Source organism: Sitophilus oryzae, unplaced genomic scaffold (genome assembly GCF_002938485.1).
Source record: "Sitophilus oryzae breed Bouriz unplaced genomic scaffold, Soryzae_2.0 scaffold_1440_pilon_pilon, whole genome shotgun sequence".
Classification (NCBI taxonomy): Eukaryota; Metazoa; Arthropoda; class Insecta; order Coleoptera; family Curculionidae; genus Sitophilus; species Sitophilus oryzae.
In genome coordinates, this window is record NW_022146105.1 from 815,985 (window position 1) to 840,804 (window position 24,820).

Sequence of the window (24,820 nt, forward strand, 5' to 3'; positions counted from 1 at the left end):
ACTAAAACTAGTAAATATTTTAAATTAAAAAAAAATACTCACCCATTGCCTTGTACCCCATTGTTGTAATAATACTGTGGCCCAACTAGGATGTTTTGGGTGCTGATGACCAGTAGTTGGTATCCTATAATATTGTTCCTTATCAGTTTTGGTCATAATCACAGGTTTTTCATTAAAAATCACAAAGTTCCATACAAAGACTTTTTTTGAATTAAGTAAATTAATTACAAAATAACAAACACCGGCTTGTTTTGGTTTTTAGTTACTTATTGTTATTATCTGAGACAAATGATATTCCAGACACCACTGTCTGGTAGTTACTTTTCGAATGAAGCAAGAATCAGCGATCTCGTAGTTATATAGAGGTAAAATATACCTGCGCATATTCTGTTTGAAAAAATCTTGCTAGATATTTGACTTTGTTTAAATCAAACTTTACACGACAACCCCATTGGTGTTAGAGGCAATAGCCATTTTTATTTCTTAATTAAATATTTGACTTTAGTTTTTAATCAGGTAATTTTGTTAATAAAATAAACATTTGCGGCTACCTACTAATTTTATACTTATTTGTTGTCTAAACTTTTTTTAATTTTTTCAAGAGACTCTTTCAAGAGATTTATTAAATTCAAATGAAAACATTTATTTCGACAATTTTATTGCAATATTCTCCTTGGCTTATTTTATTTTATATTCACACCCTACATATATATAAGGGTGAAATAATGTACGTTTAAAATTCGTAATCATGATCTCAAATATATTAATTTTATTTCAGATTAATTTCAATTCAATTGCTATTCAAGACCAATAAAGAATAATCACTTTAAACAGCGGTAGAATAAATTTACGAGCAAAGTCAAAACAGTGTATTAACATTTTTTATTAATTTGTGATTGAAAACAAAATTACTTGCAAAATTGATGCATATAAAACTTGAAGCATGTCAATCAGAAAAAATTAAATATTATCCCCGATTATTATGAAATTAATTATATTAATATAGGTAATGTATATTATTTGTGAGAAAATTTAAACTTCAAAGGGTTAAATGTCATGAATTATTTGTAACTCTAAATATTGAAATTAACTGTTATGGTTAAACTAATATTATGAATATCAATAAATTCTTAAGAGAAATATATACTTTTTGGTTCTGCAACTGTAGTTCTTGTACACGTGCCTCATGGCACGTTTCCTAAAGACCTAATGATGTATCTACATGTGCTTTGTCAGCTGTCTAAAATTTATGTAAGTATATTATTTTTTATCGATGAAAATCAATAAAACGAATTTTAATTTGAGAAATATGGAAAATGTTTCATTATTTTTATTTAATGCCTTTTTTGGTAATAAATATAGCGGACTGAACTAAAATAAACATTTTGCTACATAATTTTAAGTTGATTTTAAATTGTGTAATTGTCCTGAAGTAATATAGGACGTATAATATTTTTTAAATCCATATATAACATTTCAAAGTCAACTAATGAATAAGTAATATGTTCATGCACTATCGATTTAAATTTTAATAATTACTGTGGGTATTATAGTTGGACAATTTTTTTTCTGGTTTGTAACTAGTTACTCAGTATATATAGTAGGTATGTAAAAGGTATAAACATTTTATATGTGTCTAATAATATTTAAGTCTGTTTTCTTTAAATATAGCAAATAAATCGTCTTTTAGAACTGCGAAAGTCATGTAGTAGTAATTAGTAGGTAGATGGGCTGAAATGAAAGCTAGAAGAAGACCGAGTAATATACATTTCTTAGAAAGCAAAATTTTGAGAGAAATTACATCCAAATAAATGATGATGATATCAGTTCCTAGTTAACAATATTTTGTAATATAATTTCATAAAATGTAATCTATTAAACCATAAAACATTTTATATTCGTAAATATTTGAGTACCTAACGTGAAGTATAAGGCGAAAAATAATAAATATCAATTATTTTTGTATATAAAACGTCTCCAGTGAAGTTCAAGTATACTTCTGTTGACTTTATTTTAAGTAAAAAGCAATACAATGTGTTTTGGCGAATTAAAAGTAATTTGCAACATCTCAGAGACGGCCCTGTGAGTGGAATTTTCCACTAGTTATATATACGACACTCAACTTAAAAAACGTTATAAACTTCTACATACGCACATATGTTCCCATTTACTTCTTTATGGATCATAATCTTGATGATATATCTGGAAAATTATGACGTTTTTTTTGTGTGGAGCCGCATTTTTGATTGATGTCTTTTTATTTATCCATTCACCATTTTTAAAGTCTATGTAATTAGTCATGTTTCGCTAAATATAATCTGTGTGACGATAGGAAAATTTGCAGGACGTATAATAAAGTATAATTGTTTAAAAAGTCAAGAAGGATGGCATTAGCTCAGCAGGAGTAGGTACCTACTTAAGTTTTCAGTTTCTTCAGTTCCAAAAAAGGTTTTGTTTTACTTGCTTTAATGATATATGGAGGTACTATTCCATGAAGGATTATATATAGATTATCTTATGAACTAGAGATAAATACGTGTTCAAATAAAAACTTATAAGAAATATACATTTCCTGTGTATTATTAAAATACTAAAGTATTTAATGTAATTTCCCATGAGGAAAACACATTGGGAAACTATTATTATTAATAAGTAAGATATATTAGCATCTGTCATAAAAACATCAAACATCGAATAATTCAAGCTTATGTCTCGGATACTACACAAAGTTCCAAGCTTCTTTTTCGATTGGCAACGTTTATTCTGACAAATACTGCAATCATTCGTTTGCTGCAGTCATCAATTCGATTCTAAACATCTTACAAAAAACACCCCCTTTATTATTTTGAGTTTATATTGTAATAAAGTCGTATTGAGATCATTCTAGAATTCGCAAGTTTGGTTAGTTAACATAATCTTTGATGTTTATTCAGAGGCTGTATTAAAAATGCTGACGTTAATAAGAACAAAATACTATGTGTATTGTAGTCGCGTACGGTATGTACTATCTGTTATCTGTAATTACTCAGGAAAACAATATAAATATGAAACTAATAACTCTTTCGGGGTCTTCAGATATAATATATAAGAATAGACAGATAATTGTTTAAGATGCCCCTATTTTTTAAGGGATGCACATATTCGGCACATAGATGTATCCTTGAGACACACATTCGTTTACTTTGTTAAAAAAATCATATGACATGTCTAATATACCTCCATTGTGTAGTAATCTAAATTAGTCTTAAATTAGACAGGTTAATCGCATCCTGAAGTATTTAATTTTATCAAATTTTCGTTCCTATACGTATTTTTTTAAAGCCTTATTTCTATATGTATATATTTTTTTCTGTTTTACGTCAGTTATTAAGATGTAAGTAGTCTAGTGGTAAGTTTGTATAAGCATTGTATATCAAGTAAATGATAGAACTCAAAGGTTATCTATCCTTTTTTTAACTTCTTTTTTAAATGACATAGAAAAATATGACTACATAATATATTATGGTTTGTTCAAAATGCTATTGAAGTTATTATCAATAACAGAGAATTTATACAAATTTGATATTTGCATATCCAGTCCTATGATCTGAAAGACAATATTTAAAATATATACAAACGTTATTCAAATACAGTTATTGTGAATAAAAGAAAAACAAGTACTGATTTACGTAATATTGATTTTTAATTTTCGTTAAATAAGACTGGGGGTGTGGTTGGATTTTAAAGGACATAAAAAGTAAAAACTGGTACTTGTTTGAAAAGAATAAAAAACCTAAATATATGATAATTAAAAAGTATTTAAAAGAATATTGTTTTTGTGTCACACACATATAGTTGTTTTAGCAGCGTTATAAAACTTTCAACGTCACAAGGAATGCGGTACCATAGATGTTATAACATATGGAGGGGTAAACCCGGAAATATAGATTTATAAAAAAATAGTTTTGGTGTTTTAAACAGTATTTCATTCGAATTAAAGAACGTAAAAAATTATTTAAAAGGGGAGCCTCTAAATAAAAGAATTAAAGTATAGCCCAGACATCTGTAGATGTTAGTAACGTAAGGCTATTGTATGTGCTTTGGTTTTTCAAATATTTTTCATTACATGAATCTTAATAAGAAAATAATATTCTATATGTAAAACGTTTAAGGTTTTGGTTTTTTCTCATTAAGTGACTGTAATCAGGTTGCAATAACCAGGCAGCTAAACTTTTTTTACGATATTGAGATTTGAGATTTATTAAGAGTTATTAGAGCCACCTTACTTTAGGTTTGTAACAAGTACCAGACAGCATTTGTTTGTAACAAGTACCAGACAACAGTTTGATTTTATGTAGTCACTTTGCAGTGGAATTGATAAAAAAATAACTTTAATTTTTTACATTTCTGTTTCAGTGGCGAAATACCCGGGTTTTTCCATTGAATAATAACGAGCAATAATTGTAGAATTCCCCATTAAAATTGTTGTTAAAAAAAGTTATTTGTCAAATACTGGTTGAAAAAATAGCATTGAAAATATTAGTGATTAACGGTTTCAGTGCTATCTTAAACATTTAATGTTTGTGGTACGTAACGTTCGTACTCCGACGGTACGGAGGTGTGTAACTTATCGACCAATGAAATTGCCGCCTTGTTGGCAAGCCTCTCCACGTCATCAGGACCTTGAATGTATGTACTGCGGCAAACTGTGGCGACCATAGCAATAAACTTTAATACAGTTTAATTATTGATGTTTGCGTCAACTTATAATTATTAGAATAGCACTTGATTGTTTTTGTCTTATTCTTGCCGATGTAGGTGCCTTGAACTTAAATTAAAAATCTTGATGTGCTAAATTGAACGTATTCGTTACGATAAATAAAAGCAAAACAAATGTGACGCCGGTGACGTCACAGACACACCTCTCTCTATTTAGTGTTGTTATGTTTCGACATTACTTGGAATTTTGTTTGTAATGCTAATTGTCAATGTATTTTTAGAATTCTCCATTGCACAATCTTGTGAGACTTTGGAGGCAAAGCCGGAGTCACTAAACTGGACTTTGATATCAGTGTATATTGGAATTATGTCGAAAACGTGCATTCATGCTAGTTATCAGGAAGTTGATCCGAACAGCAGATTAAAGTTTGATTTTTCAAAAAAATAAATTCACCTTTAAACAATATGCCGTTTTAATGATTAAATTCCACAAACATTACACCTATGTTGCATATCTATAAAGCGCTTTTTTTATAAATATTACATAATATGCTTTTTGTTGATTTTAGCAAATATTTCCAGATTGTATGAGAAAGCAACACCATGAAATTTCAATAGATCAATATAGATACAAGTGTTCTATTAAAAAACCGAAATAATTAATAATTTAAAATGAAAATAAAATATATTTAATTTAATTTGTTGTTAATTTTTTAATCTGTTGCTTTTTCATAAAAGCTACTGGCTTCAAAATGCCTTAAACAATTAGTTGCTATTAGTATCTAGTACCTATATATTATTTCAAAAATATATGACGTTTTAGGAGGTATCTCGTATCATCGTAAGGAAAATATCAATGTTTATATTATATTTTAGTCTGTATTTATTTTCATAATTCCTTTATTATTTTGTCGACAAATTGTTGGTTCGTCAGTAGTCACGAGACATTAGTTTGAACTGGATTTATTCCAGTGGTAATATGTGGGCACTTTATTATTAGACTTTGAAATCATTTTAGGTACACGAGTTAAACTTGGCTTGGCATTTTGTTTTTCTCTGGTACTCAAATGAATATACTGCGTACAGGGGATTGTCTGACGATTTTCTGAGCTCATAAAGATAACAACTACAAGGCAATTGTAGTTTGTAGTTATCTTTAAAAGTGTTTTTGAGGGATTGGTTGTCATAATAAAAGAATTACGCAAATCGTTCTGTTTATGTTTTAGTAAATCCCTAAAATGCTTATAAATCAAAAGTATATATTTTCCAGAAAAATAATATTTGTAGAGGTTCATAGCATTAGGTGAAAAACCTTCATCTGTACACATACAGAACTATGATGCGAAAGTTTTATTCTTAGAACAGATTTGGATTAAGAAGAAGAACCGTGTTTTTTAATGTTATTAAAGTACAACATTTTTAACAAACTCGTTAATTTATAACTCGTGGTTTTAGAAGAAAAAGACTAATTCCAAATAAACCTGTTCATGGAAGATCACTAATGATATTAAAATTTTCGTAATAAACTTATTAAAAATATGTATTAGACTTATAAAAATATGTATTTAAGTTACTGGTATATACCAAAAATAATTAGTTTTCATTTCGTATTTCTAGAAAGGAGTAAAGCTAAAAAAAATAAAATAACTTTAACTTTACGTACTCGTAAAACCCATCAAACTATCCTCATGAATATATCATGAAATATGTAACATACCTTTAACATGTAATACATTAGTTTTGTTTATTTGTAAATCTTTGAAATACCAATATTTTGCACTTTTACCATATTTTTTTCTTGGATGTTACTACCGTATGATCGAAAAAAAACGGCGTCCAGTTGGCTGGGATATGAACATCAATGACATTTCCCATATAAATTTACATTTAAAATGACAGCGATCTTCATTCCATAGCCATCGCTGACGCCGTTTTTTCTCGATCATACGGTATGTAATGATACAAATTTATTGAGATTCCGTCATTATTGTATTAATTCATTTTTTACAAACATTGTTTGGCCAACGCCATTGCATCATCTAATATTATATACAGGGTGTTTCAAAACAAATGCAAAAAACTTTAGGGGGTGATTCCTTGTTCAAAATAAAGGGTAGTTTGCTTTATAAACGTTGGGTCAAAAGTCAACCATTAGGGAGATATCGCGGTACAAAGATGGCGGAAAAATAATGTTTTATTTTTATCTTGAAAACGAAAAGATAGACTAATGAAATTTTATGGAAGCATTACTGTTATAAAAACACACTTTCAGGTAATTTTTTACTTTTTTAAAATGAGTGGAAGGGGTTGAAATAAACTACCCCTATCATTCTTGTTAACGAAATTTAAAGAAAAATCTTATCAAACATATGCAAATGCTTTAATTTGGATAGTTTAGTTTGTTTAGAAACTTTTTTACCTCTTGTGTTATTTTGATAAAACTCACCGATTGGAAATTAAAAAATAAAATGTAAAGCATTACATGTCAGGACAAAAAATATTTTTAGATTAAGAATCTAGTGATAATAACAATAATAATAATCATCTAGATAATAACGTATTGTAGTAGAGTAATGTCAAATAAAATAATATTAGGAACATCCTAAAAGTAACAGCGGCCGACTAGATTTTTTCCTAAAAAAATTACAGCAGCCCACTAGATTCTTTATCAGAAAATGTTTTTTGTCCTACACCTGTAATGCTTTACATTTTATTTTTAATTTCAAATCGGTGAGTTTTGTCAAAAAAATAGAAGAGATAAAAAAGTTTCTAAACAAACTAAACTATCCAAATTAATTTTTTTGCATGTGTTTGATAAGATTTTTCTTTAAATTTCGTTAACAAGAATGATAGGGGTATTTATTTCAACCCCTTCCACTCATTTTAAAAAGTGAAAAATTACCAGAAAGTGTGTTTTCATAACAGTAATGCTTCCATAAAATTTTATTAGTCTATCTCTTTTCGTTTTCAAGATAAAAAATAAAAACATTATTTTTCCGCCATCTTTGTACCGCAATATCTGCCTAATGGTTGACTTTTGACCCAACGTTTATGAAGCAAACTACCCTTTATTTTGAACAAGGAATCACCCTCTGAAGTTTTTCGCATTTGTTTTGAAACACCCTGTACATACGTACTTGACCTTTCACAAAGCTGACAATTATTTTTGCCCTTTGTAACTTTTAGAAAAAAATAGAATGTTGTAAACATAATAAACATTGCACAATTTTGACAATGGTGCAACCTGTGTTGTTTTAATTGTTTTTTAACTATGTCTGTCACTAACGAATAAATACGTGATTATACCCAACTATTTTCTTAATTGGAGTAAATTAAATAATACTCTTTAATAAGTATTCATTGAATTAGGGAACTATTGGATAGCTACAGTCATATTTTAGTTTTACTCGTTTCTAGAAATTATTCTAATGCCAGCCACACACGTAACACAATTCGCCTTCTCGAAAAAAGAATATTGTTGTGTGTTTGTGCAAGTATACCGGGTGCGTCTCAAAAGTGGCTCACCACTATAACTTTTTTATTTTTTCAGTTAAAAAAAAACAGATTTGGTATGTTAGTATATGACATAATTTGGGGATTGATTGACGCATTCAATTGTTTTAGTTACTTCTTGTTTCACCGGAAATTACTACAATTTTTGATTTTTAAATGACACCCTCGGTATTTTTTTACTTTATTTAATAGAAAATGACACTCTTAATAGAATGACATATCATACGTCTTTGACATTTTCTCATATGGTTTATTTGAAATTGTAACATGCGGTTCATAACGACAATTTGACTCGAAATACCAAGTGTGTGGTACCAAATTATTCGTAAAAAATGCCTTTTCCAAATGTGCTAATGAGCCACCCTCGTTCTATTTGAAAAAAAAGAGATATGATTAAAAATACGATTTGTGCATCTTTTAACCGGTCAGGGCCAAGGCAACACGAAAAACACGATCAAATCTATTTTTTAACGCGCCTTGAATAAAAATTAGTGTTTTTAACACAACCATGGCAGTCCATATTGAAATTTAAAATACGATTTTTTTAAGCGAAAATGTCAAAAGTTGAGTGTCATCATTTAAAAATCAAAAGTTGTAGTCATTTCCTGTGAAACAGGAAGTGATCAAAAACAATTGAATACGTCAATCAATCCTAATTTATGTCATATACTAACATACCAAATCTCGTTTTTTATCTGAAAAAATAAAAAAGTTATAGGGGTGAGCCACTTTTGAGACGCACCCGGTATCTTCTAAAGGCAACGTGGCTGCTAACTCCTAACCAAGATTCGTACGTTATCTTAACTCAACTTGTTTCTTAATGTACTGGAGTTAAATACCTTTGAAGGATTAAGATTTTGGAAGAACAAATACATCATTAAATGGTCTCAGTAGTAAGAGCCAACGATAAATTATGAAACATTGCAACTCTGGCAATAATAACAGGAGGTTTCTCTGGGTCTCTGGGACAAAAACAAAGCCTTAACCTTTAACTATCGCTGATTGCTATTTTTTTTGAATAAATGCATATTAATAACATATAGCCTTTTTAATTTCAATACTATTTAACCCAGATTCCAATCAATTTTTAATCGTTATATTATAAATATATTAATAATTATATCATAGTTAGATAGACAAGAAAGATTTAGTGGTATATAATATATTATATTAATGCATAAAGTTTTGTTCTTAGTACTTCATTAAACAAAACTAACCAAAACAAAAATACCAATGTAGAAATGCGCTTCACGGTGAAATATTTTGTTTTAGAATGTTTATGTACCTATTGTTGCTTATTAAGAAGTGATAGTGATAAATGTTTACTTACTTTCCACCAATGAATGATGTGTATGTTCTAATGAGAACTTTGGATTCGTTAGCAAAATTACTGTCTGTCATAACAAAACTTGAACATCACTTAATCACTACACACAAAATAATTCAATTTTATCGTCATGTGCTACCTATATGTACCGGTATATATAGACAACCAATCGAGATAAAGCTAATAATCCTAATAATCAATAAGCATAATAAAAAAGATATTACGAGGAACCATTTGAATTGATGTTATTTTAGGTTCCTATGTTTGTCGAATTCCTATTGGAATTGTTCCTATGTTGTTGATTTTCTTATAATAAACCTCTGTTTCGTTGATTCAAACCCTTTCAGATCGGCTTGAATATCCAAAAATATTTTTTGTGTTTTTAGTATAAGGAAGTGCAGTTTAGTTTGATATTTGTCTTTGGCCGATGGGGTTAAACATGTTCTGATATGTCAAACGTATTGTTAATACTTGTAGAAGAATTTAGAATGAATGGTAGGGGGGTTAATCACCGCGACCTTAAAAATCTATTGTGTCCCCCTTTTTTGAGTTATAACTCTATATGGGGACTTTCCTGCTGAAGGGGGGAGAGGGTATTTCCCATCTTCCTCTGAAGGAGTGGACATCTACCTCCTACGAGTTGAGGTTTAGTCTTCCGTGCCTTTCACAGTCGAGGAGCTTGTCTTCGGGTGAGGTGGACCCGAGGTGGAAGCTGGAAAATCAGTCTCCATGTTCTCCACCTCTTTTACTTGGTTTCCCCTTAGAGCTAATACCGGTGTTGTCCCGGATCTATTCTTTCTCTATTGCTTCCTTGGATTTGAGGTCAATTACTATTGTGAGAGCCTGACCATGGCCCTCCTCCCTCGAGTTGATGACTCGCCAACTCGATATCTTTCCATTGGAGTTCTGGCAAACCTGGTGATACACCGCAAGGGTTAGTTGGTCCCCTTCTGCAGAGTCTCGCATGTAAATGTAAGGGAGAATACAACGGGTTGCCTCCTGGAATGTCTATGGCTCAACCTTGAGTTGGGCTAGGAGCTTCCCCACCAACGACAAGGTCTGGCATCTCCTAGAGGAAGTTGTTAATAGTTACACCGACATTTATCTTTGAAAAAGGATTTCTCCAAGTAGATATGAGGACCATTTCTTGAATGTTTTTTATTTAGCTGATTTAAGTATTATTTAATCTATATGTGAAATTATTATTATACAGGGTGTCTTAAATAAGTGCAAATATTTTCAGGGTTGGTAGATCTTGATAAAAGAAACATATTGTTTTTCAAATAAATATAAAATAACCGAGATATTTTACTCTATTTCCAAAATAAAATATTTTTTGCTAAAATTTTAAGAACCACTGGATTTTTTTCTGGATTTTCTTCTTGTAAATTTAATCTACTACCTATGTATGTTGCCATATTATCAACAAATTATATTGTTTAACTAAAAAGTAAAAAAAAATCCATATTTTTAATTTTTTTTACCTACTAGCCCTAAGAATATTTGCACTTATTTAAGACTCACCCTGTATAAATAAATAATCTATAAGAAATGTTAAAAAATATTTAGAATCAGAAGCTAATCCCATATTTATCATAGAAGTAATAGTGTAAAATGACAAGCATGATTTTTAAAAGGCCGTCTAATCCGATAACTAATTCCTTTTAATAAAATCAAAACATGTTGAGTGAGTGAGAATTTCCAAATAAGTTAGAATTACCTGTTTTGATCTTTGGTATAGTACTAAGTCTATCTGCGGAGGTACGTAATGTTTTCCTTTGATTATACAAAGTTTTACTAAATTCACTTTTATTTGATTATTCTCAGCATGACATTTTCTAATATTCTTATTAGTCACAATTCTCATTATATCCATAATACAGGCGATAGCAGAGGCGGATACAGGAATTTATTTTAGAGGGGGGGGGCAAATAAAAAATGTGGAATATGCTTTTTAGGGCTCCATTTTTAACCCAAAAGCCTAATATTTAACACAATTTATAGATTTTAGGGGGGCCCTGGCCACAATGCCCCCTTCTATATCTGCCACTGGGCGAGAGGAATATTTTAGTTGTCTTGAATTTAATTTAAATTTTTCTAATAAAGAATGTATTTGAAATTTATTTAACACATGGAATTTTAAGAAGTGTCTAGCCCTAGCTGTCAACTATTAAGCTTGACCAATCAGGTTGGTTAGCGTGGTTATTTGAAGGGTGTTAATTCATTTGTGTTTGTCAAAAACTCTAACATGATTGGTCGGGCTTAATAGTTGCCTGCTAGGGCTAGACACAAGTGAATTTTATATAAGAATAAAATTCGAATGCCATAGCAGAAGAAATACTTTTTATTATACATGATATAGGATGCAGAAAGTTTGATAAAAACTGTAAAAAGTATAATTATTATTGGAAACAACAATACACCAAGAAGCAATAATAAAAATATTTTCTCTTTAATTGTTTTGTAACCAAATGCCATGAATAATATCCGAATATATGGTATTCTTCAAGAAGATCACACAGGGTATACAGGGGTACAATATAGTGTTAAAAAGTCATGCTGCTCTGGTGATTGTCCCCCACATATCCAGTGAGCTGAGTTACCAAAGGAAATATTTAAATATATCTCTCCAGACATATGTACGTAAGTGATATAGAGCTTAAGTTAAATTATATTTATTTTAGGTTTTAAAGTAAAGCTGCTGTACTTAGATTTCTTTTTTGTTAAATAATTTGTAAAGAAAAGAGAGACTTGTTTAAGTGCAACTGTCTTTGTTAGTATTCAATAATTCATTTCTTTTGTAATGTCATTTTTTTTACTTTTAGCTGGATACCATTCGGTTGTTTTGGTCTAAATATGGAATTCAAATTGATTTCTCTGATGCTGAATTGAGTTAACTGAGTGCTTTCGACACCCATATTTCCTGTAGCTAACTTAGAACCATAGTAACCATAGTCATAAAATTATATGAAATTTCAGCATTTGTAGGAAATTTTATGTAGATTCAGAAAATATACACCTTTGAAGGCTTAGATACCTTGGCTTTGTGAGAAAATTAATTTCTTGGACCCTTGTTTTTCAGCTATTTTTAATGAAGATTAAAACGTCCATTACTGCTCTCGTAATACTACATTGGACGATATTTTCTTATTCTATGTTTTATAATTAGTAAATAACAGCAGTTTTAACAAAACCGGTAACATGATGAAAATCGTCTATTTTCATAACTGAAAAAAGTCGAAAAAATGCTAATTTTTGGCTACTTTTTGCACATTTTCAAAGGCCTTGGAAAAATAGTAAACAATCATAAAATTCTGAAAATTTCAGCATTGATCACTTAAATAATTTTATTAAAAATTAGATCACATTTCTATTATACTGTGATTCACTTCGCGTTCATTTTTTCTTTTCACAGAATCGCAAACTAATAATTACGAAATTTATTTGAATAATAAATCAGTTGTTCAAAATAAGTTAAAAGGAGGTTTTGCGTATTTTTTTCTAATAAATGGCAAACCCAAAAGCTAATGTGCAAATTATTAAGGTTCTTACGTCAGTTATTAGCATCTTAATGTGAGATCAGTTTTTGGGTTTTGGTACCGCCCAGTTTTTGGTTGTTTATTATTTGTTTATCTACTACAGGGTGTTTGCCACAGCTTGATGTAACCATTGCATTGTGTCATTAACGTCATCAGTTACTGTATATATATAGTTGATTTTGAATTAAAGTGAAAACAACAATTTTGTGGAGATAGCGCCACGAAAATGAAACCGTAAAAACAGATAAATTTTCATTGAACATGTGGGCAAGTTTTTATGTTTCTTTTCGCATTCTACTTTTACACAATATGTAACAGTTTACTGAATAAGTATAATGCTTGATTTTTTATCTTTTTTACCTTTAACCTTTTACTTTTGCTATTCTATAGCACTTGCATACCTTGAAATGATATTTTCAAACTGCTAAAAGTGGCAAAATAATGAATTGTCCTTCCTTTTATGTAGTTTTCTGTAGTATTTGTAAATATGAATAAATAATATGACTATATTTAGTGGCAAGAAATTTAAATTTAGATTCTTCCTTTTTCAAAAGAAATTTAATATTATATTTGGAAAGAAAGAAATAATTAAATTTAAGTTGAATTAAATATTATTATCGCTAGTTCATCACTTAATGATCAACATGTTAAAAATAACCGATTAATTAGTAACTTTAGGCGTTACTCAAATTTAAATGTTATGTTAATATGGAATTATTATAAACAAAATACAAAAATATTTTCATTTCATCTCTATCATGCGATAGTCGATTTATTGTTATAGTTTTTTCACCTTTCTAATTTATAATTATAAGCAGATTTTTGTGTATATTTGTGTTGTAACACTATTAATTTCAAGGCCATTATGGTAAACTAATTAGGTATCTAAATCGTGTTTTGGTTATATGCTTACTAAAAAAGTAGTTTTAAATAAAGTATATTCTTAAAAAAATCATTAGCAAAATAACAATAATTCAAAATTAATCTATTATAGCAGGTCCGTAATGTAAGATATTGAAAATAAACCGACAGACACTTTAAAAGTATATATGTAATATCTCCCTCAAATATATCTTAAATCATAAATTATCTGTTTATAATAAATATTAGAAATACCTATATCAATAGATAAAATCTATACGTCTTAAAAAAAATCTGGAATATATTTATATATAAAATATATATTTTTTTAAATATGTGGCAGTCATCTGTGGTGTTACATCTGCTTTGTATATCTTGGGTCCCTCCATTTTGCTAATAATTTAGGTAATGTAAATAAATCCGGAGTTGTGTTCTGGAAATGTCTATCAGGAAATCGGGAAATACGTAACAACTGATAATAGTTTAATAATATTGATAAATTTTTGATATGTGCGGCTGAAAAGAAAAACACTTCATGATGCTCGTCTGTGTTTGCTTATTGTAATTATAGATGTAATTGACACACATATAGATACAGGGTGACAATTTAAAAAGCAGCACTCGGTAGTATCTTTTAGGCAAACAGTATTATCAGGAATATCATAAATATATTTCAGATAAAAAAATAAAAAACTTCGATTCCAATAATAATTCATTTTTAAGTTACCTAAAGTGTTTAAAAGCAAGAATATTTTTGAATACTAGATACTTTGACTTCCTCTTAAAAATACAATTTGTCTTAAAGATCTCAAAAATATGTGTTATCTCCTCCCAATAATATTCTTTAACATTTCCGATTGATACTTTTTAAATTACCACACCCTGTATACACATCTATTTACTTAAGTAATGAGCCTCTTGAATATTGATACTTTTATTCTCTTTAAAAAATCTCCCATAGCATATTCTGGAATGATATTCATTTTAATTAATAATTTCAGTTATTTGTTTCATTTTGCTTATTTTTTTTTCAGTGAAACAGATATGATATAAAATATTTTTATAAGAACCGTGGAAAGATTATAGTGTCGCAATAAATATAGGAAATTTTTTAGTTTAATTTTAGGAATAATATAGTGCAATGCTTGAAAAGTAACTGATTCATTCTAGGTACATTAGTTGTATATTAGAGGAAATAACCTGTTACTTGAATTCTAAGTAGTACCGAAAAAGTATATTAGCTTTGTTGGTTACTGTTACGTATATGTATTTATGTATATATAACATAAAAAGCAGGGGTTTGAAATGAAGACTTTCTCAAGTGTTTTAATAAAATTTAATAGATAAGCTTTATGGGCATAGTGAATTGTGAAAAGTATACACGCTGTCTAAGTATTCAATTTTTTTTTCTACGGTGGTACCATCCAGCTTTATCCAGCGATAATGAGTCAAGTCTTTTTGTTGGCCAGACAAAACTAATTGACTTAATTATTTATAAAATTTTATTAGATTAGCTAGTTAAAAGCATATTGAATTATAACTAAGCTTATAATTATTTATACATTTTGATCTTTATTATTTAAATTCCATTTTTTTAAATATGTTAAATAATATTTTTTCGAATAACAAATAAATAAAAATTACAATAAAGAGTTTCATAGACAAACATTAATAATTGCATTTTATATTGTCATTTTTCGTGTCCAACACCTCATTTATATTCCTTTGAAACGCTGAAAAATGTGTTTTAAATGAGATCTTTAAATCTTGAATTAATGAAAAACTTTAAACGATTAAATTAATGTATACCCAACTAATTTAAAAAGTTGTTGTAAATAGCAACCCTATTACTGAAGTAACCAGTAAAAGATGAGTATTGAAGACAAACGTTGACACAAATTGAATGTAATGCAAAGAAAAAATATAAGTATACATATTATAAAATATTGTTTTTTTGTTAAAGACAAAGATAAAACCAAAGGTAATTATGACTTGAAACTCTGTTTCTATGATGAACGTAGTTGGGAAAGCTGGATGGTTTAGGGTGGAAGCTTATTTCTCCATAATTATTATTATACTTTGATAAAACTGATAAAATCTCGTGAAGGTATAGTTGATCTTGCTAATCCCTTATATTAATATTAGCTTCAGTATCTATCTAGTATAAAAAATAACTGTTTAGTTTGTTTGCAGATTATAACAGCCCCAGATATGAATACACAATATACAAACATTTTAATGATATTTTTTGTTTATCCGCCACAACTAATTCTTTCTAGATTTGTAAATTTTGGGGTCAAGAAATTGGTCCATTTTTTTCCAAGTTGTTTTATAAACATTTATCAGGTTATTAACAACAAAAAATAATATTCAATATGTCTGGTAGTTTTCCTTAGATAGGGATTTATCAGTTGAAATATGTACTGATATTGTATTTTTATCGGGTACATATTAAGTATTGATTTAAAAAAAATGAAGGACAAGGTGGTGCTTTTTTTACTATGTCAATCATGCTAGTATGATTGATTAAAACAACGTTAGAATAGGCGTAAAGATATTATTTGTATTTAAAGCATATGCTTTCGACTTTCTTGTCCCAAATAATAGTTTCTTTGAATTAAATAAAATTTATTGGAATCGATTAATTTAAAAAAATGAATAAAATAAAATTCCTTAAATCTTTTAGCAGAAATGTAAAAGAATATTTTTTATACATTATTTGAAATCGATAATAATCTAGTGAAATATGTAGGCAGAAATATTTGACAAGTTATAAATTTTCCTTCACGCATTTGTCGTCAGTGTTGCGCATAAAAAATAATACATTCCTTTTTTAAAACTTGTTCGTACATCTTCTTTTTTTTATTATTTAACTTCGTTAGAATATCTGATCGTTAACTCTATTGGTAGTTAGTACCATCGATGGAAATTTCCATCAAAATATTATCAGTCTGCGTATTAAATCAGCCAAGGTCAATGTAGTGCGAATTGCAGATGGCAGGTTAAATAAAACTTTATCGTATTCATTATTCAACTAATAGAAGATCATCATTATATTTGATCTTTGTCATTACATTTTCGAGAACAGTTTTTGTTATATTCATATATGGAACTCTGAAAAAAATGAAGAATTGGAGTCTTTATATTAAAGTAGAATTCGTGCAAAAATGTTGGCCATGTTGGTTAATACTATGATAACTCTAAAATTCTCAAGCATTCTTTTTCTTTTACACTGTGAAATGTGTATAAGGATTATTCATGCAAGAACTAGGAAATATCATTTGACACAAAGAAGTGTTAATCATACATTTTTAAATTATGTATCGTTCTAATTAAAATAATCTGTAACTTTCATCTATCAACACTTGATATTTAGTATATATTATAGAAAATAAACATTCTTTTTGTAATGTTGCATTTTATAATTAAGGCATGTGCCAAGTGTCATGACCTTTTCCTTGAAACTATAGTTCCAAGCTTACATTAATGTTATATTTTATACAAGTACACAAAATTAAATTCTTATCATGCATAATTCTTTTTAAAGCATATGCAAATAAACAAATTCCTATTCTATAAATATAACTAATAGAGAAGTATAAAAATAACAAGGTTTTAGAAGCAAATGTTCGTAATTCAGAAAGAGTAAATTTGCAATGTCTTGTGCATTTATAGACTGTCCATTCTTTACCTATTACTAGTAAAAGTTCAAATTAACTGATTTGCTAACTCTATGCCTGTAAAAGTTTAACAACTAATTTTGAAACAAACTCCAAAGCCGATCGATACAGCAGCTCACTGAAACTTTGACATGAGACATTCAACTTTATAATCAATATATTCAATTATATTTATTAAAATAAAAAAATAGATTATCACGAAAAGGTTGAAACTAGAGCAAAACTCTTGAGTTAATCAGCTTAAATATGTAGGTGACAATCTTCTTGAAAATTTGATTTGCTCGAACTTAACATTAATAAAATAGAATGACATTTACTGACAACTTTCAGTAAAAGTCGACAAATTTCTTTAAAATACAAGAATTACTGATTCAATGTTAACATTTACTGGATATGCGCCATTTTCACTGTAATAAGACAACCTAATAAAACTACCTTCAAGAAAAATATGATTAATTCATTTGAGCTTTCTTACGGTTTATATTATGTCATTACCAGATTTTATTCATTGACTGTTTCAATGAATACCAATTTTGTAAATATCAGTCCATTACTGCCTATTGAGAAAAATAAATATTCCTAAGCTATACACAGATATAGCACACTTGTACGTCTATGCACAAAGCTACTGGTAAAAAACAAAAGAATCCATTGTCTTGAAGCATTTCCTTATTGATGTTTTTTGCCATTTCTAAAGTAACGGAATAATATGAAACAAAGTATGACCGTGCAATAGTAAATTATTTTGACCTACATTTTACGAGTATTTTATTGATCTGCATAATTCTGTTTAAAGCTGAATGGAAAAACGGAAACGGAAGTTCCTAAATGCAGATTAACTTTTTTAACTACTGGAAAATTTGAGGATGATTGAATAAATTATTTTTAAACATACACGTTTTTATTCTTTTCTCTGATAATATACTCTATATGTATTTTTTAGGACTATATAGATTTTTGCAATGCTTAGGCCGGTACTATATTTTCCTCAACTTATGAACTTTTAAACCCTTTTGGATCGCTACTATATAGACCCTCAGGGGCTCACATCTAGTGAGTACGGGCCTAGCAAACCCGAGGTGCCCTAGCTGGATGCTCACTTTGCTTCAACTTATTCTGGGTGAGATTCTTTATTTTTTCTTTTCTATCGATCTCCCTGTTGTCTTTTTTTCTTTAGTTTTCCTTAGATTTCCTTTTTTTGAGCCCCAAAAATGTGGGTCTTCAACAGGAGACAGACAATTTTAAATAAAATATCAATATTACTAAGCGTTCAAGTTCTTGAAAGGAAGTAGATTGTTTTTAGTAGAAGGATTAAGCATTATCTTACGATACGACCTTATTTTTGGAGATCTAATTATGACACTCAAGAAGTAATTAAAGTAGGAATTAAAGAGGGTATATATATGAAAAATATAACTTATAAAATTCTTCGGTAGTGTATAAAAATATAACAACCCACTTATAAATGGCATTGATATTTTTCTTTATTTTGCTGACTTGACAGTTTTTGAATACTTCAGCAAAATAATTTTCATTCTAAAAAATGCTGTAATCTATGTAATACTTGAAATTGCTTTAATTATACTATTTATTTTGGAATTCACAATTAAAGAAAGACTATATTATACGACAAGACGGAATTTTCCTTTAAAAAATCATGATGTTAAATTTAAAATCAATTATTAGAAAAACGTAAGTAGTAATTGTTTTGTAATTTTGCTAGATATTATTTTCAAAAAATCTTACTCTTTACCGGTAAATAAATATAATAAAAAATAGTAAAACTAATAATTCTTGAACCTTGAATGGGAAAAATTATCTTGTAATCTTAAACACCACTGAGAAAATTATATTACAGAAATAGTAAGGAAAAATACAAACGTCTATGTGAATAATGTTTTATATAATAATAATTAGTTTTGAAATGTGAAGTACCCAGGGTCGTAGACAGGGGTAGTAGGTTTCTTACCTCAGTATATTTAATTATTTAATAAGCTTAATGTTTATAGACGACCAACTAACCAAATCCGTAGAAGGGTGAAAACATTTACCAATAAGCAAGGACAGAAAGACAGTCAAATGTGTAGTGAGTCTACGGGTCTACTAACAGGGCATTGTAAGTTTAATAAACACCTAAGATGATGGAATTTACGTACGAAGCCATGTGCATATTTTGTCAATCTGAAGAAGAAACTACACACTAACACACATTTTATGTTAGTGCGACCTCCTAGCAAATATGTTGTTGATCAGATGAGGACCACAAGAGATCTGAAAAAGTCATAATGGAACAGGCTGATAGACACCTTTAAATCTAATCTAATGCTTATAGAAATTTGTTTCCGAAAAGATATCAAAGTATCGGAAAATATTTAAATAAAAAAACTTTTATATAGCCCGTCTAGAAAGTATCCGGAATTTTATATTTTTCCTAATTTTAATGTATTTTTTTTTCTGTAACACTCTAAGACAACAGTAATCCATCACGTAGGTTGAGCCGATAGTAGGCTATGACCAAAATCGCATGGCAACACCATCTGTCAAATATTGTTGATTGTAGACCGGCTTAAGATTTGAGAAATAATGTCGCAAGTAAAAAAAAGAGAAATGGTGGAATATTTGTACAGAAAAGGTGTTCTAAACGTTAAAAAATTAGTGCAGTTGACTGAACTCGGAAAAAGTGTAATATATGAGACAATAAAGAGGATAAAAAATGGCACAGATATGAAGCATGGACCAGTTTCAGGAAGACCGCGTAAGATTCCCGAAAACAATTTGGACGCTTTAGTGGCATTAGGACGACAGAATCCGCGTCTAGGGTTTCGCAAATTGGCTAACAGATTTGTAAGTCAGCGAAAATTAAAAGTGTGCTCATAAATCGTCCGCATGTCACTGAAAAGGCAAGGCTACATATCAAGGAAGCCAAAAAAAATCCCTGCAATAACACCTCTACAAAGGCAGCGAAGAATGGATTTTTGTCAACGTTTTCAAGAAGATAATTTAATAATGTTTTTATTTCTGACGAAAGTTGTTTCCAGCTTGGTGGAAACCACCTAAAAATCCTATCAAAAGAAAATGTTACCGTTCAAGTTTCAAAATTTCCCACTAAAATAATGGTTTGGAGAGCAGTATGTCAACGTGGTGCTACATGTCTGTGTATAGTTGATGGAACTGTTAATAGTGCAAAATATTGTGATATTTTAAATGGTTTTCTTCTCGAAACCGCTCATGTTTTATATCCAGAGGGTTGAGGGGGGCTCATGTTTTATATCCGATTTCAGCAGGATAATGCAAGATGCCATACGTCTGCTTATTCTCAAGCTTGGGTGCAAGAATACCATTTGGCAACAATTCCATGGTCAGCAGCTTCATCAGACATTAGTCCCATTGAAAAAATATGGGGACTAATGAAGATTGAAGTGGAACGAGCAGCTCCACGAAATAAATAAGATTTGATTCGCTCAGTTTTACAGGCCTGGACTACCACCACTGAACATTATGGTGTGGACCTAGTTTCGGGTGTACCTGGACATTTAGTTAAGTGTTTGGATCTAAATGGAGGTTGTATAAGTAAATAAAATTAATAATTTATTATAATTTTTTTAACTCAAGTTCTAAAAATATATATCGATTATTATAATTTTGCTTTCTTTTTTCCGGATACTTTCTAGACGGTCTATATATAACTAAATTGCAACTTAAAGATTCTAAATTTCTTTTATGATCTTCTAGACTATTCTTCTAAAAGGATTGTTGATAAAGACCAGGTTGCCTGCCAATAATTGAAACAGATATTGTATTTTTTTATTGGGCCGTTCCATAATTTTATGACGAAGATAAAATTATCGATTACTACAATGTCCAATAGGAAAAATACTAGAATGGGCTATATTCAAATAATACGGTTCTGATTTTTATAGAGGATTATTTATTACCTAAGCGATTTCTGTCATGGAAAATTTGCCAGTTGTTTATATTTGGCTCCTTCGATAAATCTTTGACCAATGCATGTCTCTGACTTATCAACAAATTGCAGTTTCTTCTATACAGTAATCAACCATCAAACGCTCTAGAATATACTAGTATGTATATATTGCATAAGAATTTATTATAACCTGTGATCGAAAAAATATCTTTTTAAATACTAATTTTTAACAAATTTTTATTATAATTTTCTCTCAACAGAAACTACCATTGATTGTCATTTAAAATGCTTCTCTGATGCTGTTCTCTTTGAGTCCAGTGCTCTTCTGTAAAATTAGTAAAATGGCCCTTATCATGTTTTTCCCCCGTACCCTTCAAATGTAATGATATTAAATTTAATAAATGAAATCAATTATTTAATTAAAATAAAAACCCAGTCTATCGGATATAAATAGTTTTATTAAATCCATATTGTTTAAATTCATATGAGCACTAGACTACATTACCTTATTTATTACAGGATTAGTTAAAACAAATACAATACGAATACATTTATAGCTTGAAATACTTGTATAATACCGCATCTTATTTATGAATTAGAATAGTAAGCGATATACGGGTGAGTCTTGAGAAACACGTCTATGAGTTTTTTTCGCGAATTTTTTTTTGAAAATTTGGAATTTTTTTAAAAAAATTTTGGAAATTTTCTTTAAACTAATTATTTAGTTAAAAACATAATATCTTGATAATATGGCAACATAAGTAGCCAAAAAAGATCCAGTGGTTCTCAAAATGTGAGCGAAAAGTAATTATTTTTGGAAATTTTTAATGTAAAATGACTCGGTAATTTTGGACTTTTTTTGCACTTATTTAAGACTCACCGTGTATAGGTAGTATTTTACTAGAATTACTGTGCCAGACATGTTACTTTACTTAATTTTAGAAGAATTTTGGCACGTGATTTAATCTTTAAACACTAATCAAATTGATATACCATTTGAAGTATTTAGAAAAGTTCTGGTATAAGTTTATATTAATTAATAAATGTCCTTTGTAGTCTAGGCAAATATCTTTTTTTAAATAACTAAGCTTTATAAATCTTATGTACATTCTTATATCATATAACTGACTTAAGACAATTAGATACCTAAAAAAAATATTTAATTTTTAATTTTTACTTTCTAGTAATACTAATAATTAGTAAAAGATATTTGACGGAAGTAAATTATTTAGAAATTAAATAATTCAATGATGTAAGGCCAAAATACAAATAAAACATAAAGATATAATGTAAATGTTAAGCTTATAGAATCATCTTAATGTTTACATACTATTTTTGGATATATTTACCATTTACGTTTATGTATCAATAATAATTAAGCCTGTGCATAATAAAATTTTCAATTTTTTTTAGAGGTTAGGTAAATAAAATTCATACTTTTGTTTGATACAAAGGTTAATGACTAGGTTTTGCAGTACGGAAGTGTGAAAAATATGGAAATAGTCAAAGAATAACCTCTAGTTAGAAACATGTTTTCTCTTAGAGATGGGGTTTTCATAAAATTAGTTGTTAAAAAAGGAAACTAACACTAAAGCAGAAAACTTAAAAAAACACATAGGATGCAGAAATCTAACAGGACAAATTATTCTTCAGGGCTCAACTTTCATTTAGATGAAATCTGTTATTTAAGAAATATTTGTTTATTTAATATTTTGAAGCCTTTTCGAATACCATGTCATATTTTTCGCCTTTGTATATACTAATATATCGAGTATAAAATATTTTAAATAAATAAATAAAAACATAATGAAACAATTATTTTATTTCTATTGAGAATATTATTTTCTAGGTATAAAGTAATTTGGAAGGCTTAATTTTAATATAATAATGGAAATAAATAGTTAATATTAAATCAAAAAATATTAAAATAAAATTAAAAAAATATGAAATGTATAAGAAATTAAAGCAACGGTTTATAACGTTCTATAAAAAAAAAATAAGTTTAGTCATGTGTTCAAATAAAGAGGTCATATAAAAAAATACTAAACATATTTGACTTTATTGGAAATCCATTAGATTTATTACGAATAGCAAAAAAAATATTTGCTGTTGACTATATTCCGCAGAAGAAAAACATTGCTTTTTAAATATTGGACGACACTCGGGATTGACTGACAAATATTGATTGATTACAGTGGAAGCAAAGAAATTTTGCTAATAAATATTGGAAATGAAAACTCAATAATCCGAAAGAGCAAACAAGTTCTATATTTAACGGCATAAAACACCACTTACTTCGCACGATGGCGTACAAGAGAAAAGAGTCAATCAATAAACGGCCTTACATGCGTCACTTTCCTTTATAAATATGTTTTGTTCTCATCGAAAGCGATAATAGCATAGTAATTGGCTCTAAAAAATATTAGAGTTCCTAAAATCTGTTTTAATTTAACGTGATATTTTAACACCTCCACGTCTGCAAAAATGTACTAATCACGTAAACGATTAGTATATTTTTTTTAGATATTTATGTACAGAATGGACCAGATTCGAAATTAATACAATACCAAGACCTAGACTTCCTTGTTCTTAGTCTTAGTTCTTGCTTTTGCAGTCTAATAAGTAGTCTTTGTCTTGCAGGGTCCATTCTTGTTGAAATCTATCTTAGATAGGAACTATCGGAAACAAGAAATAGCTATCTTATCCGATAGGCAAGCAGCATTAAAAGTGATCAACTCAGTAACCATCAATTCGAAGTTGGTCAAAGAATGCCTAGAGAAGCGTAACAAATTAGGCAAAGAATCTAGCTAGAAAATTAGCGAACACTTCACAAACTGGCCCAGAACAGTTCTGCTTCTTAAGTGGAAACCAACTTAAAGCGGAACTCAAGAGCCTGAAAGACTCTATCCGTAACCTGGAATAAGAATCCTCCAGAGGTCTAAGACACTCGAAGAAATTGCTCAGACCTTATGACCGAGAAAAATCGAAGATTTTTCTTGATTTAAGTAAGAACAATATTCGGATTGTCACGGGGTTTTTAACAGGACACTGTATCCTCAACGAACACCTAGGTAGATTGAAGCTAAGAAATAACGGCGATTGCAGATTATGTGGGAAAATGGAGAAACAGCAGAAAACCTCATCACTGAGTGCGCCGAGACGACAACCATTTGTACCATGAAGTTTGATACGACTGATATTGGATATGCAGAACCTCTGTAAAGCGGCCCATACATTATCAAACAAATTGCGCGACAAAGCGATGCGCAACGCTGCG

General features: G+C 29.1%; 1 protein-coding gene and 1 long non-coding RNA gene across 4 annotated transcripts in view; one reads left to right on the plus strand and one right to left on the minus strand.

The window, feature by feature from the left end:
* LOC115876680 (facilitated trehalose transporter Tret1-like) overlaps positions 1 to 24,820 on the minus strand; it is a 40,810-nt gene that overhangs the window by 13,929 nt on the left and 2,061 nt on the right. The window contains exons 1-2 of one of the 2 annotated variants that reach the window (XM_030892558.1): positions 9,542 to 9,664; positions 43 to 124 (exon numbers count right to left, since the gene is read on the minus strand). In XM_030892558.1, the coding sequence (XP_030748418.1) occupies positions 43 to 124; positions 9,542 to 9,612 (153 nt within the window). In that variant the 5' untranslated portion in view covers positions 9,613 to 9,664. Of the gene's footprint in view, positions 1 to 42; positions 125 to 9,541; positions 9,665 to 24,820 lie in introns of those variants that run through there. The other variant, XM_030892557.1, reaches the window with a different exon arrangement.
* LOC115876681 overlaps positions 1 to 24,820 on the plus strand; it is a 34,755-nt gene that overhangs the window by 6,702 nt on the left and 3,233 nt on the right. The window contains exon 3 of one of the 2 annotated variants that reach the window (XR_004049185.1): positions 4,980 to 5,199. The exons of the other annotated variant lie outside the window; for it this stretch is intronic. This is a non-coding gene — a long non-coding RNA (uncharacterized LOC115876681). Of the gene's footprint in view, positions 1 to 4,979; positions 5,200 to 24,820 lie in introns of those variants that run through there. 2 annotated transcript variants of the gene reach the window in all.